This window comes from Cnephaeus nilssonii, assembly GCF_951640355.1.
Source record: "Cnephaeus nilssonii genome assembly, chromosome: 5".
In the NCBI taxonomy this organism is placed as follows: Eukaryota; Metazoa; Chordata; class Mammalia; order Chiroptera; family Vespertilionidae; genus Cnephaeus; species Cnephaeus nilssonii.
Genome location: NC_137076.1, coordinates 70,122,896 through 70,137,603, shown reverse-complemented (window position 1 = coordinate 70,137,603; position 14,708 = coordinate 70,122,896). Strand labels below are relative to the sequence as shown.

Sequence of the window (14,708 nt, the reverse complement as noted above, 5' to 3'; positions counted from 1 at the left end):
TCTTTGAGGTGTTGTCTACTTGATAGTTTTCTTCAAAATGGCATAGAGACTTTTCTCCTCAATGAATTAATGTCTTATTAAGATAGGGGTGTAGGATTCTTTTCCCCAATTAATTGATTGGCAGTTCAGCAACAGAGAGAATATTCAGCATGTCTGGACAAAGTCAGTGGGAGAACTGAGACTTTGAATCCTTGAGCTCTTGCTCTCTCCAGTGAGAAATGTTATATTGGTGTGTTGGTTTAAGTGTGCCATTTTAGGTTAGTTTATTATCAAATATAGACTGCCTGGCTATTTGTTAATGTAGTTGATAGAATCTTCCCCACTTCAGAGAATCATCTTGTTTTTCTTTGATCTCCAGATAGTGCTCCCTTGTTAGGGGAATATTAGGGCTTTTATTTTTCATGGCAGTTCTTTTATTAATACTGCCTTCTTTGATTTAGTCTTTTTAGTCATGTAGATTTGTTAATAGATAAAACAAATGCTATTTAAACATTAAATGGGTGAAAACTTGTGCTAACATAAATATATTTTCAATAAATTGTTTTCTAGATGGCAAGATTGTTTTACCAGGCAACTTTCTATACATTACATTCTATGGACGACCATGCAAGTTGCAAGTGTTGCGAGTGAAAGGGGCAGATGGCATGATACTGAGAAGGCTTCAGAGTGACCCTGATACCAGTGCTCAGGGAATGGCCTCTAAACGGTCCAGCATAGAAGCCAGTACCCTGGATATGTCCTTACAACTAAGCCAGTTGGATCTGGAAGAGCCTCGGGTCCCACCATCAAGCAGTACTCCCTGCAAACCAGTAGATGACAGAAAGATAAATAAAACTGGCGACAGTTTGTCAAATGTCACACAGAGTCCTGGTGGCAGCAGTGGGCTTGGGCTAGAGGAAGTCACAGGTCTTGAATGTAGCTTTTCGTCTGCCAGAGGAGGAAACGAATACCTTATCAATGAAGAGAGATTCCTAAAGCCAGCCAATCTGGGAGCAAAGTGCAACACTGATACATTCTACTTCATTTCCTCAACAACGAGAGTCAATTTTACAAAAATTGGTATAAATTCAAAAGAGCAAGACAACCAATTCAAAGTAACTTACGACATGATAGGAGGCTTAAATGGTCAGCTAAAAGCAATTAGAGAAATAATTGAACTTCCTCTCAAGCAGCTTGAACTATTCAAGAGTTATGGTATGATTTCTTCAGTGTATTGTACCCAAAACTATTCAATTCAAACTCAAAAGCAGTTAGCTCATTCCACTTATCTAATAATTGCTCACCCTCTTTTCCTATTTTTCTTTCCTGAGCGGTAGGTATGGTAGGAGGTGGTGAGTTGCTTTGGGAGATGCCAGTTAAGTGAGATGTTCTTAGGTTGTAATGAGTTAGTTGTAGCCTTGCCTCTTTTAATTGCATACTTTCACAGTTGTTTATATTGTATCTAGAATAAGTTTCTTGTCAGGTTAGATCAGCTGTAATGAGTAAATAAATAAGCCAAACATTCAGATATGCTGGGTAAAACTTCTCAGGAAATGTAGCTGTGTGCAGATATCTGCATTGACTTGGTTCCTAGGAAACTCAAGGCTTCCTCTGTGTGGTTATTGCCCAATTCTCTGCATGTATTTGGTGCAAACCATCTCTTTCTCTGCTTTTTCCTCTTTTATGAACCTTTATATGTATATAAAATGAACCCTTGGATTGACATTTTCTTAGAAATGCATATATGCTGAAAATTGGGATTGGTGGCTTGCTTTATGAGCTTTTTGTTGTCTGGACTTTGTTTTGATAATGTGGAATGGGGCATGACAACAGTGTCCAGCCAGTTTTTCACCAAAGTGCCTGGACTGGTTGGATCTATAGAGAGAGAAACAGTCATTCCTGGAGATCAGTGTTTGGGCTAGTTATACGTCTTCCTGGGAAGAATAAGGAAATCTGACTCTTACTTTAGTTTGTGATGCAAGGTAAATTTATACTTTTAACTCATGTTTTAAGTCATATGACAACACTTACAAGAAACCTAGTAATGCTGAATCCAGTATTCTCTTCTTTTTCTTCTAGGAATTCCTCCCCCTAGAGGAGTGTTATTGTATGGCCCTCCAGGTACTGGAAAGACAATGATTGCCAGGGCTATTGCTAATGAAGTTGGAGCCTATGTCTCTGTAATAAATGGTCCTGAAATTATAAGCAAGTAGGTGCATAATTTAATAGAATAAACAATATTATTAAATACTAGAGGCCCAGTGCATGACATTCGTACACTTGGGGGTGGGGGTGGGGTGGGGGGGGTCTCTCAACCCGGCCTGCGCCCTTTCGCAGGGGATCGGGTCTAAGCCGTCAGTTGGACATCCTTAGTGCTGCCACGGAGGCGGGAGAGGTTTCCGCCACTGCCGCTGTGCTCTGTTCTTGCCAGCTGTCAGCCCGGCGCGGCGCTCCCCCTGTGGGAGTGCACTGACCACCAGGGGACAGCTCCTGTGTTGAGCGTCTGCCCTCTGGTGGTCAGTGCGCCTCATAGCGACTGGTCATTCTGCCTTTTGGTCGATTTGCATAATACCCTTTTATTATATAGGAGGATACTTCTTAAATTCTTTTTTTAGGGCTCAATAGTAAAGATTTAATTTAGTTGCATGTAGATTACTGTATTAGCTGAGCTCTTTAATATCTACAAATCAGACATAATTGCATTTTTATGTATCTTGCAAAACCACAATAAAGTATTAGAAATTAAAAACTTACATTATGATGATAAACTCTGCCTATGCTGTTGTTATTATTGGTAATAATAAATGAAACAATTTCAGAGATAAGATTTATTACTGAGCTCCAATTATAATGTTTTGAAGAATGGGGTAAATGTCTAGAAATGAAACAGGTCCAGAATCCTCGTCAGAAAGGTTGACATTATATCAGGTAAACCCAGGACAGTAAGGTGACCTTATTCATTGAATAATTCTGGTTTTTAAATAACTAACATTTAGTCTTATGTTTATCATATTACTGTAGCATTAGTTTACAAAAACTAAAATAGGTAATAATTATAGTCAAGTAAAAACATCAGACCTCAATATAACGCACTTATTTTTTTAAAGAAATACTACACTTACTTTGGATTATTCCTTCATTTAATCTTTGTTTTAGTAGGTAAGTGGGAGTATCTTTTCAATTAAAATTCTGGACCAAAATTAGCTGAAATGAAAAACCAAAATATATGAATCATCTGTGACTCTAAAAACTATTTATCTTTAGTGTTGACTGCACACTTTGCAATAATTATTTCTTTTTCTTTACAGATATAGGTTCTATGCCAGGTAGAAAATAAACATTGCCTTTGCAAACAGCAAAAGAAAACTAAACCCTCACAATTCACCTTAAAATATTAAAAATACTATGTGAATTTAACAACACTGGGTACTTTTATTATATAGAACTTAATAATTAACAAAAATGACTTCCATTCTCATAGCACTTTTATAAGAGGATTTAATAAAATATGTTCAGAAGCTTTCTGTTGAAAAAGAATGAGATAATGGCTACAATTCTGAAAGGACCAAATTAACTATACTAATCTGGTTGCAACTGCTATCTTGTTTTTACCATATTCTAAAACAAGGAACATGGCGTGCATTTATAGAGTCTATCACTTGATGATTTCAGAACCCTTGATTATAGCTCCATGTAGAGTAACCGGCACTATTAATCCGATTTAGATGTTTTTCTCTTCGTATAACTGTGTCCCTCACTATCAATAGCTTCATAGAGGCCTTTTTTATTCTCTTATGTTACATGTAGATAATCAATACAAGCCACACAAAGTGAAAGGGCTGTCAATCCGAAAGCCATTACAGATTTTTTGTGTCTTGTTTTTGATATATTTTTATTGATTATAGAGAGGAAGGGAGAAGGATAAAGAGAAATATCAATGATGAGAGAGAATCAATCGTTACTTGGCTGTCTCCTACATACTCCACACTGGGGTTGAGCCCACAACCAGGGCATGTGTCCTGATGGGGGAATTGAACCTTGACCTCCTGGTTCATAGGTTGATGCTCAACCTCTGAGCCATACTGGCTGTGCAGGTTTTTTAGGTTTATTGAAGAGCTCTGGATTCACAGCTCGAAATAAGGTTGTTGTGTGGACCCCTCTGAGCCCTGCATTTCCAAAGTCTTTCTCTTTGGGTGGTTCCTTTTTAAAGGTTGGAGGCTCAGGTGCTGAGACATCTTGGCTAATGATGATTTTGTTACCTGCTGCAAGGTCATCTCCTCTCAGTGCCCGAGATGCTCTGCTTAATGTGGTTTTTAAAAAATGGTTGCTTAAATTTAAAAAAAAATAATGGTTGCTTATATTCTGTCTGGATGTTTCACATGTTGAAATGTTTTATTTATTTATTTTTGAATTCTCACTTCATCAGTTATTAGCTTTATGAGTCTTTTTATTGTTTGAAGTATTACAAATAGTAGTACATACGTCTCCTTTTTCCCCCCCTTGACCTCCCCCCAGCCTCCCCTACCCCCCAGCATATGCCTTCACCTGCCCCCCCGCCCCCAGTGTCTTGTCTTGTATCCATTGGTTATGTTTATATGCATGCATACAAGTCCTTCGGTTGATCTCTTACAGCCCCCCCCCCCCCCCCCCCCCGCTCAACCTCCCCTGCCTTCCCGCTGTAGTTTGACAGTCTGTTCAATGGTTCTTTACCTCTATATCTATTTTTTTCCCCATTTCTTTTCTTTAAAAAATCTTGCAACTGCAGACTAGAAATAAACATATAATAACAAAAAATGTTTGAGTCCCAATTTCAATGTCCAACAGTTCTGAGACCCAGTTTCAATGTCAAATAGTTCCTTATGTGTACATGTCAGCAATGATATCTGGATGATGGACAGATGGTGGCAATGCAGGTTGTTGAAATGTTTTAGATTTCTTTTTTAATTTATATACAAACTAAGTTTGGAAAATAATTTTGGAAAGTTAATTTTAAGTATTCTGGAAATATTTGGAAAGTTTGAGAGTTGTTCCTTAAATGTATTTTATTTGTTACAGATTCTATGGGGAAACTGAAGCAAGGTTACGTCAGATATTTGCTGAAGCCACTCTGCGGTATTCTATATTTTTCATGTTTGAATTTAGTAGTTAAGGCTGTGTTAAAGTAGAGATGCCAACACTTTATACTAAGCATGAAAGAATAGTACCAAACTAGTAGTGGTAGCACTAGAAATAGGTTGTAAATCTAATGACATTTTATCTCATCTATTTCTATCTAATAACTTCCAGTTATTAAAGAAGTCATGGGGATGTGATGTATAGGATGGTGACTATAGTTAATATAACCATTTCATGTTTGAAAATTGTAAAGTGAGTAGCTCTTAAACGATCTCATCACAAGAAAAAAAGTGCTGTAGCTATACATGGCAACAGATGTCATGATGACTAGACTTATGATCATTGCACAAAATAACAAATATTAAATTATGTTGTATACCTGGAACTAATATAATGTTATATGTTAATTATATCTCAATTTAAAAAAAAATACATAAGAGAAAAGAATTAAGACATTGTTATTTCATATCATGTGACTTCTTGATAGAAATTTATGATTTTCTTTTGGGTACTTAGGTATAGTCAGTATATATAGTTCCCTTAGTAGATTGTATAATAATAGCTCTTTATGTTCAAAACTTTGTTTTGTTATACTTTGATTCAAAGGGACAAGTGTTTTGCTCTTTAACAATAATTCTTACTGAATACTGTTCCTCAAATTAGTCTACCATGTTATGTTACAAGGAGCATTAGGGCATGGTCTATAACTTGGTCTAATATAATATTATTTATAATATGGCTATGCTCTATCAATTTTTTTGGCATTTAACTTACCATAATAATTGCTCTCTTATCGAAAGAACTTGCATTTTTAAAGTATTTTTTGCCTAGTTATAGTAGATGAAATAAGTAGTCTGTGGTCCTAATACTAAAGGTTTGAGAACCAGGGCATACCTTATTGTTTAGTATATTCTTGTTGCCATTGTTATGTTCCTGGCAGTTGAGGTTTCCTCTTATGAGAGAATTCACATCTTTTTATAGGAACATTGACTATCATGAAAGTTATTTATTTATTTATTTATTTATTTATTTATTTATTTATTTATTTTTGTTAATCCTCACCTGAGGATATTTTTCCATTGATTTTTTTTTTAGAGAGAGTGGAAGGGAGGGGGAGAGACAGAGAGAGAAACAAGACAGTGCTATTTGATATCATTTGAGAGAGATACATCCATTGATTGCCTCTCGAGCCTGCAACCCAAGTACCTACCCTTGACTGGAATCGAACCCAGGACCCTTCAGTCTGCAGGCTGACACTATCCACTAAGCAAAACCAGCCAGGGTGAAAGTAATTTTTTTTTAATAGGTAAAGTAACAGACAGCATTTCTAATTTTGCTCCCTTGGACATTAATCCTGTTCCCAGGGACAACATCTCTAGCCTCTGCTTCTGAATCGAGGCATAACAATGCAGTAGGCATTAGTGGGCAAGTTCTGCCTAGGCGTAGACTCATCTCATGAGCAGTAGAGTGTTCTCAGTGCTCTTTTAATTGAGGGCAGATCCACTAGAATGTAATTTTGGTGAGTTAATAATTTGGGCTAGAATTCATCTAAGGTTTTTCAGTTTAACAACCTGTTGCCTTTGTCTTTAATATTAACTAAATCCTAAATGTGACATGCCACATGTCAAATTTAAAAATTAAATGTATATTAGCTAATTCATTTTATTTGTTTGCTTTTAGGCATCCATCAATTATTTTTATTGATGAGCTGGATGCACTTTGCCCAAAAAGAGAAGGGGCTCAGAATGAAGTGGAAAAAAGAGTTGTAGCTTCACTGCTAACACTGATGGATGGTATTGGTTCAGTAAGTATAGCACCAGTATTGATTCTGTGTAGAAAGGGGTCGATTTTTAATCATTTGTGTATATATAGTAGCCAAAACTATCAAATTCTTGAATTGTGGGGTATTCTAGAGTAAGAGAAAAATATTAGCTATAAACACTAGAAGAAAGGACCATAATATAATTTTCTTTGGCAGATTTCTTAGTAACTGCTGGGATAGTATAACCTGGCATTTTTTCTAGCATGTAAAATAATATAAACAATGGATTTCTTCTGTAATAAACGTTATTAACTTAAAAACCTGAAACAAAAATCATAAGAAAGATTTAGTGGTTAACCCTTTGCACTCGCTTTTTTCTCGAGCTGCTACCGATGCTAACCGTGTCAAGTCACACTCGACATCCGAGTGCAAAAGGTTAAATTTTAGGAGAATTTATAAAGAAATTTCATGAGTAAGTGTTATATACCCATGTATAAATTGATTCTTTGGGGGCAAGTGAAAGTGAAGTGAGAGTAATGTATTGTGCAACATTTAAAAGGAATTTACCTTGTTATCACTCTGACGGCATATACATAATCCTGACAGTCATTTACCAGAAGAATACACTTATGCAGAACTTATTTTTTAGAACCTAAAGAAATTCTTAAAAGTATGTAATTCCAGGTTCTCCTTTTGCATTTTAAAAATTGGACTATTAGAACTTTTTAGTTTTTACTTCCTATAGGTAGAAATTGAACATGCAAAAATAACGTGAAGGTTTAGTATTAAGTCTATTATTTGCTAACAATGTGTTATAATTTTAAGAGTGACACAAGGGAAGGGTTGCTATCTGGGGGAGGCTAGATGACCACCTGGTCTCAGTCTTGGGGAAGCACCTAAATGTGATCATCTTGTCTCACTCAGGTTTGGTTCTCAGTTTATAAAGCTGGAGAATACAATGTTAGTATTTCGGAGATGGGTTGTGAGGACTGACAACCTACAATAACAACACTCATAAGACTGATGTATAAACTGGGGTACTAGTTTGTTTATAATAAGAAATATAATTATTAAGCTGACCAAGTACCAGCTTTATGGATGACTCTTTTTTCACCCAAAAGGTATATATATATATATGGAGAGCTGTATTATAATTAGAATTCTTGGTGAGTAAGAAGTCAGATGAAAGACTGTGTTGGAGTATCTTAATTACTGAGTCACAGCTGCCTTTTCTTCTGCCGTGGGACAGGCCTGCTGTGGATTGGTGTTCTTGCCTTTGGGTAGGAATGGAAGCATGTGACATAGATGTTTAAGGGCCTATATTTTTGTCTTCTAAATTCACAATTTGTGGATTCATTATAAACTATTTTCTGTTGGCACATCCAGTGTAATTGATTAGGTTTGAATCATATTTCAGTTAAATTTGTTTCTGTGAGGTTACACTTGGGTCTCCTGAATAGAATGTTGGATACTTTCTGTAGGTGGCTGATCATGATCATAGATCTTTTTTTTTTTTTTTTTTAAATCCTCACTCGATATGCTTTTATTGATTTTAGAGAGAAAGGGGGGGGGGAGAGAGAGAGAGAGAGAGAGAGAGAGAGAGAAACATCAATGTGAGAGAATCATCTATGGGTTACCTCCTATATATCACCCGACTGGGGATCGAACCTGCAGCCTAGGTACGTGCCCTGACTGGGAATAGAACACACAACCTTTTGGTGAATGGGACAACGTTCCAACCAACTTAGCCACCTGGCTAGGGCCATGATCGTAGTTCTTTATAATTTCACTAGAGGCCCGATGCACAAAGATTTGTGCAAGAATGGGCCTTCCTTCCCCAGGCTGCTGGCACCGGCTTCGCTCTGGCCCGGAGCCACCTTTCTGCCTTCCCACGCTGCCCAGAGGCCCGGAGCTGCTGGGGCGATACAGAATGCCTGCATCGTCACCACGGTGACGACACAAGCGACCTGCCCCGCCCCCGGCTGCTCGGCAACTGCATATGCAAATTAACCCACCATTTTTGTTGGGTTAATTTGCATACTCACTCCCGATTGGCTGGTGGGCATCACGAAGGTACGGTCAATTTTGCATGTTTCTCTTTTATTAGTGTAGATTCTCAGAGAGTTAAAGTACATACATTTTCAAGGTGGCTGGTACTCTGGTGTTGGTTATATTGCTGTCTATGTTTTTAGGAATTTAAAAAAGAGTCCATTTGTGAAGACTATCTCTTTGACAACTATAAAAGATCTCTACTATTTGAATAATCTGTAGGCCATAATCTTTGCTTTCAAGTAGGGGAAAAGGGCAATTAAAATATTTAAATTAAAATAACTATATGATAGGGTGTTTTATATGTTATTATTCATAGGAACAGTGTGGGTAAGATGCTAGATGTGGGAGAGACATACTTGTGATAGATGAATGGTAAGTATTGGAAAACTAGGTGAGGGATCATTTAGGCTAAGCTTTGGAAAATGTAGGATGAATAATAAAAGTGTAAGGGATAGTACTTAGCAGCCTGGACAGTTGGATCCATCCATCTTTGCCTATATAGTGTGTGAGTGTATTTTACTTGTAGAAGAATAATTAGTTTGTTCTTATTTTATTTTATTAGGAAGGAAGTGAAGGACAGGTATTAGTTATTGGGGCCACAAATCGTCCTCATGCTTTGGATGCTGCACTCCGCCGACCTGGACGATTTGATAAAGAGATTGAGATTGGAGTTCCTAATGCTCAGGACCGGCTAGATATCCTTCGGAAACTGCTTCGAAAGGTACCGCATGTACTCACTGAAACCGAGCTGCTACAGTTGGCAAACAGTGCTCATGGATACGTTGGAGCAGACTTGAAAGCCTTGTGTAATGAATCAGGTGAGATTGATTTGCTATATGGTTAGTTTGTGTTGTTGGATTTAATAACTCTGGTTTATTTGCATACTGATCATTTATATCTCATTTCTTAATGAAAATAGGTTTTTTCCTAATCAAAAAATATATATTTATTGAAAAAATACCTAGATAATTCACGAAACTATCTGTATAAAAGGCTAATATGCAAAGTTTCCCCTCAGGAGTTTGACCAGGAAAAAGGGAGTTCGATCGCTTGCTATGAAGTGTGCTGACAACCAGTGGGTGGCACGGAACATGGCAGGCGACCAGCAGTGGTGGCAGGGTACTAAGGGAGTGAGGGAAGGAGGAGGCAAGGAGGCAGGAAGGCAGGGAACCTGATTGGCCCTGATCGCTGGCCATGCATGGATTAGAGACCCAACCCATGCATGGATTTCATGCACCGGGCCTCTAGTAAAAAGTAAAGAAAAATCACCCTTAATTGTACCTCCTAAAAATAACCACTATTATAGTATTCTAGAGGCCTGGTGCACAAAATTCGTGCACGGGGTGTGTGTGTCCCTCAGCCCAGCCTGCACCCTCTCCAATCTGGGACCCCTCAAGGGATGTCTGACTGCCTGTTTAGGCCCAATCCTCAGGACTGCTGACTCCCAACCGCTTGCCTGCCTACTGGCCTGATTGCCACTAACTACTTCTGACTTCCAGCCTGATCATCCCCTAACCACTCCCCTGCGAGCCTGATCATCTCCTAACCGCTCCCCTGCCAGGCTGATCGACGCCAAACTGCTCCCCTGCCAGCCCGATTGGCCCTAACTGCCATTCCCTGCTGGCCTGGTCACCCCTAACTGCCCTCCCATGCCAGCCTGGTTTCCCCTAACTGCCCTCCCCTGCCGGCCTGTTCCCCCCCAACTACCCTCCCCTGCTGGCCTGTTCCCCCCCCCAACTGCTCTCCCCTACAGGCCTGGTCCCCCCCAACTGCCCTCCCCTGCCAGCCTGGTCCCCCCCCCCAACTACCCTTCCCTGTATGCCCGGTTCCCCCCAACTGCCCTCCCCTGCCGGCCTGATTGCCCCCAACTGTCCTCCTTGCAGACCTGGTTCTTCCCAACTGCCCTCCCCTGCTGGCCTTATTGCCCACAACTGCCCTCTCCTGCCGGCCTGTTCCCCCCCCAACTGCTCTCCCTTACAGGCCTGGTCCCCCCCAACTGCCCTCCCCTGCCAGCCTGGTCCCCCCCCAACTACCCTTCCCTGCATTCCCGGTTCCTCCCAACTGCCCTCCCCTGCCGGCCTGATTGCCCCCAACTGTCCTCCTTGCAGACCTGGTTCCTCCCAACTGCCCTCCCCTGCTGGCCTTATTGCCCACAACTGCCCTCTCCTGCTGGCCATCTTGTGGTGGCCATCTTGTGTCCACATGGGGATGGCCATCTTTGACTGCATGGGGGCAGCCATCTTGTGTGTTGGAGTGATGGTCACTTTGCATATTACTCTTCTATTAGATAGGATATGCTTTCAAACTTTTCTTAAGTGTGTACACACACACACACACACACACACACACAGACACATGTGTAACCGGATGCATTAATGGTAGTGTTAATGATGACAGTATTTATTAACATTATGCTATGGAAATTAGGGTACCTGCAAAAATCAAAATACAAAGGATCAGCTTTGTATTTGTTGAATTGCTTTAAAAGTACTTAGTGAAACTAGAGAATTCTATGCCTCAGAGTATGTGGTAGTGATATTTAAAGTAATATTTAAGTCTGAAAACTTAAGGGCCATTACAGGCAGTCCTCGGGTTATACGTCGTTTCATGGTTACGTCACCATCTCCCATTTATTTATTAAAGAAAAAGTTCCATCATTTTGACGTATGTACATATGTGCTTTATGTTTTTTATTATTTATTTACCACAAGTAAAGGTCAGGAATTGTTATTGTTCTTTTAAAATTTTTTTACTGTTTCACTTTATTACTGCTGTGTATGTGCTCCATGTGAGTGATGTAGGTGCTTATGTAGGTGGATTCCTACTTATGGCAAAAATCGCGTTACGTTGCGCTGTAGGAACGGATCTCCAAAGTAACCCGAGGACCTACTGTATTATTCAGTTGGCTCTTTGACTTTAAGAACTTCACCGTGGCATAACTATAGTTACTTTGGAAACCCTTAACACCTTTTCATATTTGGGCAATTTTTCAGAGTAATTTCAACCAATAAAAGGTATTCCAATTGGGGCAGTTTTTAATAAGCTATTGAAATATTTGATCTGGCAAATAAGAATTTATTGAAATATATCTGTTGGTCTTTTTTTTTCCCTCCTGAAAGCAGGTGTTTATTTTTTGGTAATCTTTAAAGACTGGGCACATATCTCAAAACATCTCTGGTTTGCCGGTAATCTTATATTCTTACATTTATTTCTTTTTCTGATATGGGCATTTGTTTCTAAGTCCTTCCATATTTTGGAGAAATTTTTTTCAGTTGTCGATTCTTTTCTTGTAGTTTGTGAGCTATCCAATATTTTAAAAAAGTTTAACTCTTGCCCTTGCTAGGTGGCTCAGTTGTCTGAAGCATCATCCCATACACCAAAATGTTGCAGATTCAATCCCCAGTCTGGGCACATACCTAGGTTGCCAGTTCAGTCCACATTCAGGAGGCAATCGATTGATGTTTCTCTCTAACCTCTCTCTCTCTCTCTCTCTCTCTCTCTCTCTGTTTCTCTCCCTTCATCTCTCTCTAAAATCAGTTAAGAAACATATCCTTGGCCCTAAACAGTTTGGCTCAGTGGATAGAGCATTGGCCTGCGGACTCAAGGGTCCCAGGTTCGATTCTGGTCAAGGGCATGTACCTTGGTTGCAGGCACATACCCAGTAGGGAGTGTGCAGGAGGCAGCTGATTGATGTTTCTAACTCTCTATCCCTTTCCCTTCCTTTCTGTAAAAAAAAATCAATAAAATATATTAAAAAAACAAAAAAGAAACATATTCTTGGTGAGGCTTTAAAAAAAAAAAAAAATAATAATAATAATAATAAAAAGTTTAACCCTTGAGGTAATGGAAAAAATTGAATTTTTGAGTTGGAATTTTAATTATTTTAGAGGTTTAGTACAGAAATATGGTTACTTTTACCTCTAAGTCATTGATTCATAGCTAATCTAATTTAGTTGGCTTTGAAGACCCTTCCATTAGTGCATTGGTCCTTCTGATCTGGCCAGATTGCATGTATGAAAAGAGCTTGGAGAAGGAAAAATGAGTGGAAAAGGAAAACTTGGAAGATATACTTAGGAGTTTTTCAATATCTTACTTTTGGTGGAGAAAATCAGTTTTATTTTATTCTATTTGATCATTATGATTTCCATGAAAAGGACTTACAATAGGGGGAGACTACAGGTTATGTAGACACAAGGCAAATGTAAACATTCTTCTGGTACATTCTGGTCTAGGACAAAACCTTTCTGTCTAGTTTCTTGTGCTTTATAAGAAATGGTGGGTTTGACCATGGAACTGAATTATCTAGTGACCAAGAAGGAGATGTATCAGTGGATAACTTCGTTTCCTTCATTCCATTAGGTAATAATGAAGTGTCTGGGTTAAAGGCATATCTCATTTTGTTGTGCTTTGCTTTTTTGCACTTCACAGATGTGTTTTTTACAAATTGAAGGCAAGCCTCTTCACCAGCAAAGGGATTGCCGCTCGCTTTATTGAGATACTGGCTTTATTGGGTTGGTCTGGAACTGAACCTGTAGTATTTACATAGGCTTTGCTTTGGACTTGCCCATCTAGGCAAGGATTCGTTCTTCAACATCCCTTATCAAATAGTTTCTGATTTTCTTATGTACACACTCTAGGCAGCTCTGGGGTACATAAACAGTCTGATGAAGCGAAGAGATTTGTAAACACACAGTGAGGTACATACTCAAAATCTATGGGAAAGGTAGTGACTTCCCTTTGGGGAAAGAAAATGCTGTGGTTATATAGCAAAAGTGACATCTGAAAAGAAGCTTAAAGAAAAAGTAAAAGAGTTCTATAGGCAGAATGAGGGCATGAGAAGGTGTGGAAGAGAAAACAACACCCTTTTCTCCAGTTCTTACACCAGCCCTATGATCTGAGTATCATGTACACAAGAGGTCTCAGCTGGTATGTGGTAGAGCTGGGGTTTAAACTCTAGTTCATCTTACTCTAAACCCATGCTTGTAATTAAGTCATAAAACAGACTTTTGTTAGAGTGGTATAAGGCTTTTAAATTTACTTTATATATGAAACTAAGGGAAGGATCAATTTATATACAGCAGAAAATATCCATATTTTTTCACAGGTAAGTATAGTCCAGAAATTAAGTTGTATCCTGAGACTTTTAAGAGAGAAGTGAAAATGTAAGTCACATACCAGATGTCAATAGGACTATCTACTTTCATGGGCACTTTACTACCCCAAGAACTTTAGGGAAATGGCATTCTAGTCCTTACAATCTTATATTTAATTGAAAAGGTGTGAAAGGATCAGAGATGTGGAGGAGAGAGGCCTCTAACCTGAAGATAGATAGATAGATAGATAGATAGATAGATAGATAGATAGATAGATAAAAAGTTGTACTTGTTATATATAAGCAGTAAATAAATAATTAGCTACTGTTAATGGGGCTTATAATTTCAAATGATCAGGTATTAAATTGGTCTTTTATTTTCCCCTAATTTAGCAATTAATCAGGTTATGATAAGGTAATTTTTAAAAAGATGAGTATTATAATTAAAGAGTCCAGTGGGAAAAATATGTGGTTTTGTGGATATTGTCTTAAATTATTGCTGGCGTTATGTTGTGTTGTGTGGTGCTTTCTCACTATATTACAGAATACAACTTAAGAGCATTGTGCTAGAATATTTTTGCAAGGGATTTTCTAGAGAGTCAGGGAGGTATAGTAGAAAATGGGTTTTGAGAGTTGGACAGACTGCCTTTGAAATCAGGCTTGTGATCTTGGGAAAATTCTTTGCCTTTTCTGAGCCTTAGTTTTCTT

The 14,708-nt window shown here is 38.6% G+C and overlaps 1 protein-coding gene and 1 pseudogene across 3 annotated transcripts in view; one reads left to right on the top strand and one right to left on the bottom strand.

Moving 5' to 3' along the window:
* AFG2A (AFG2 AAA ATPase homolog A) overlaps nt 1–14,708 on the top strand; it is a 254,821-nt gene that overhangs the window by 11,477 nt on the left and 228,636 nt on the right. For both annotated transcript variants that reach the window (XR_013813591.1, XM_079772599.1), the window contains exons 5-9: nt 550–1,194; nt 2,059–2,188; nt 5,035–5,091; nt 6,775–6,898; nt 9,471–9,726. Coding sequence is in view for 1 of the 2 variants with exons in the window: in XM_079772599.1 (XP_079628725.1) it covers nt 550–1,194; nt 2,059–2,188; nt 5,035–5,091; nt 6,775–6,898; nt 9,471–9,726 (1,212 nt within the window). In the remaining variant the exon portion in view is untranslated. The remainder of the gene's footprint in view (nt 1–549; nt 1,195–2,058; nt 2,189–5,034; nt 5,092–6,774; nt 6,899–9,470; nt 9,727–14,708) is intronic.
* Nucleotides 3,542–4,253, bottom strand: LOC307100261 (small integral membrane protein 8-like; annotated as a pseudogene). The gene is made up of 2 exons: nt 4,050–4,253; nt 3,542–3,818 (listed from the first exon to the last, which is right to left on the bottom strand). The product of its transcript is annotated as a small integral membrane protein 8-like (transcript).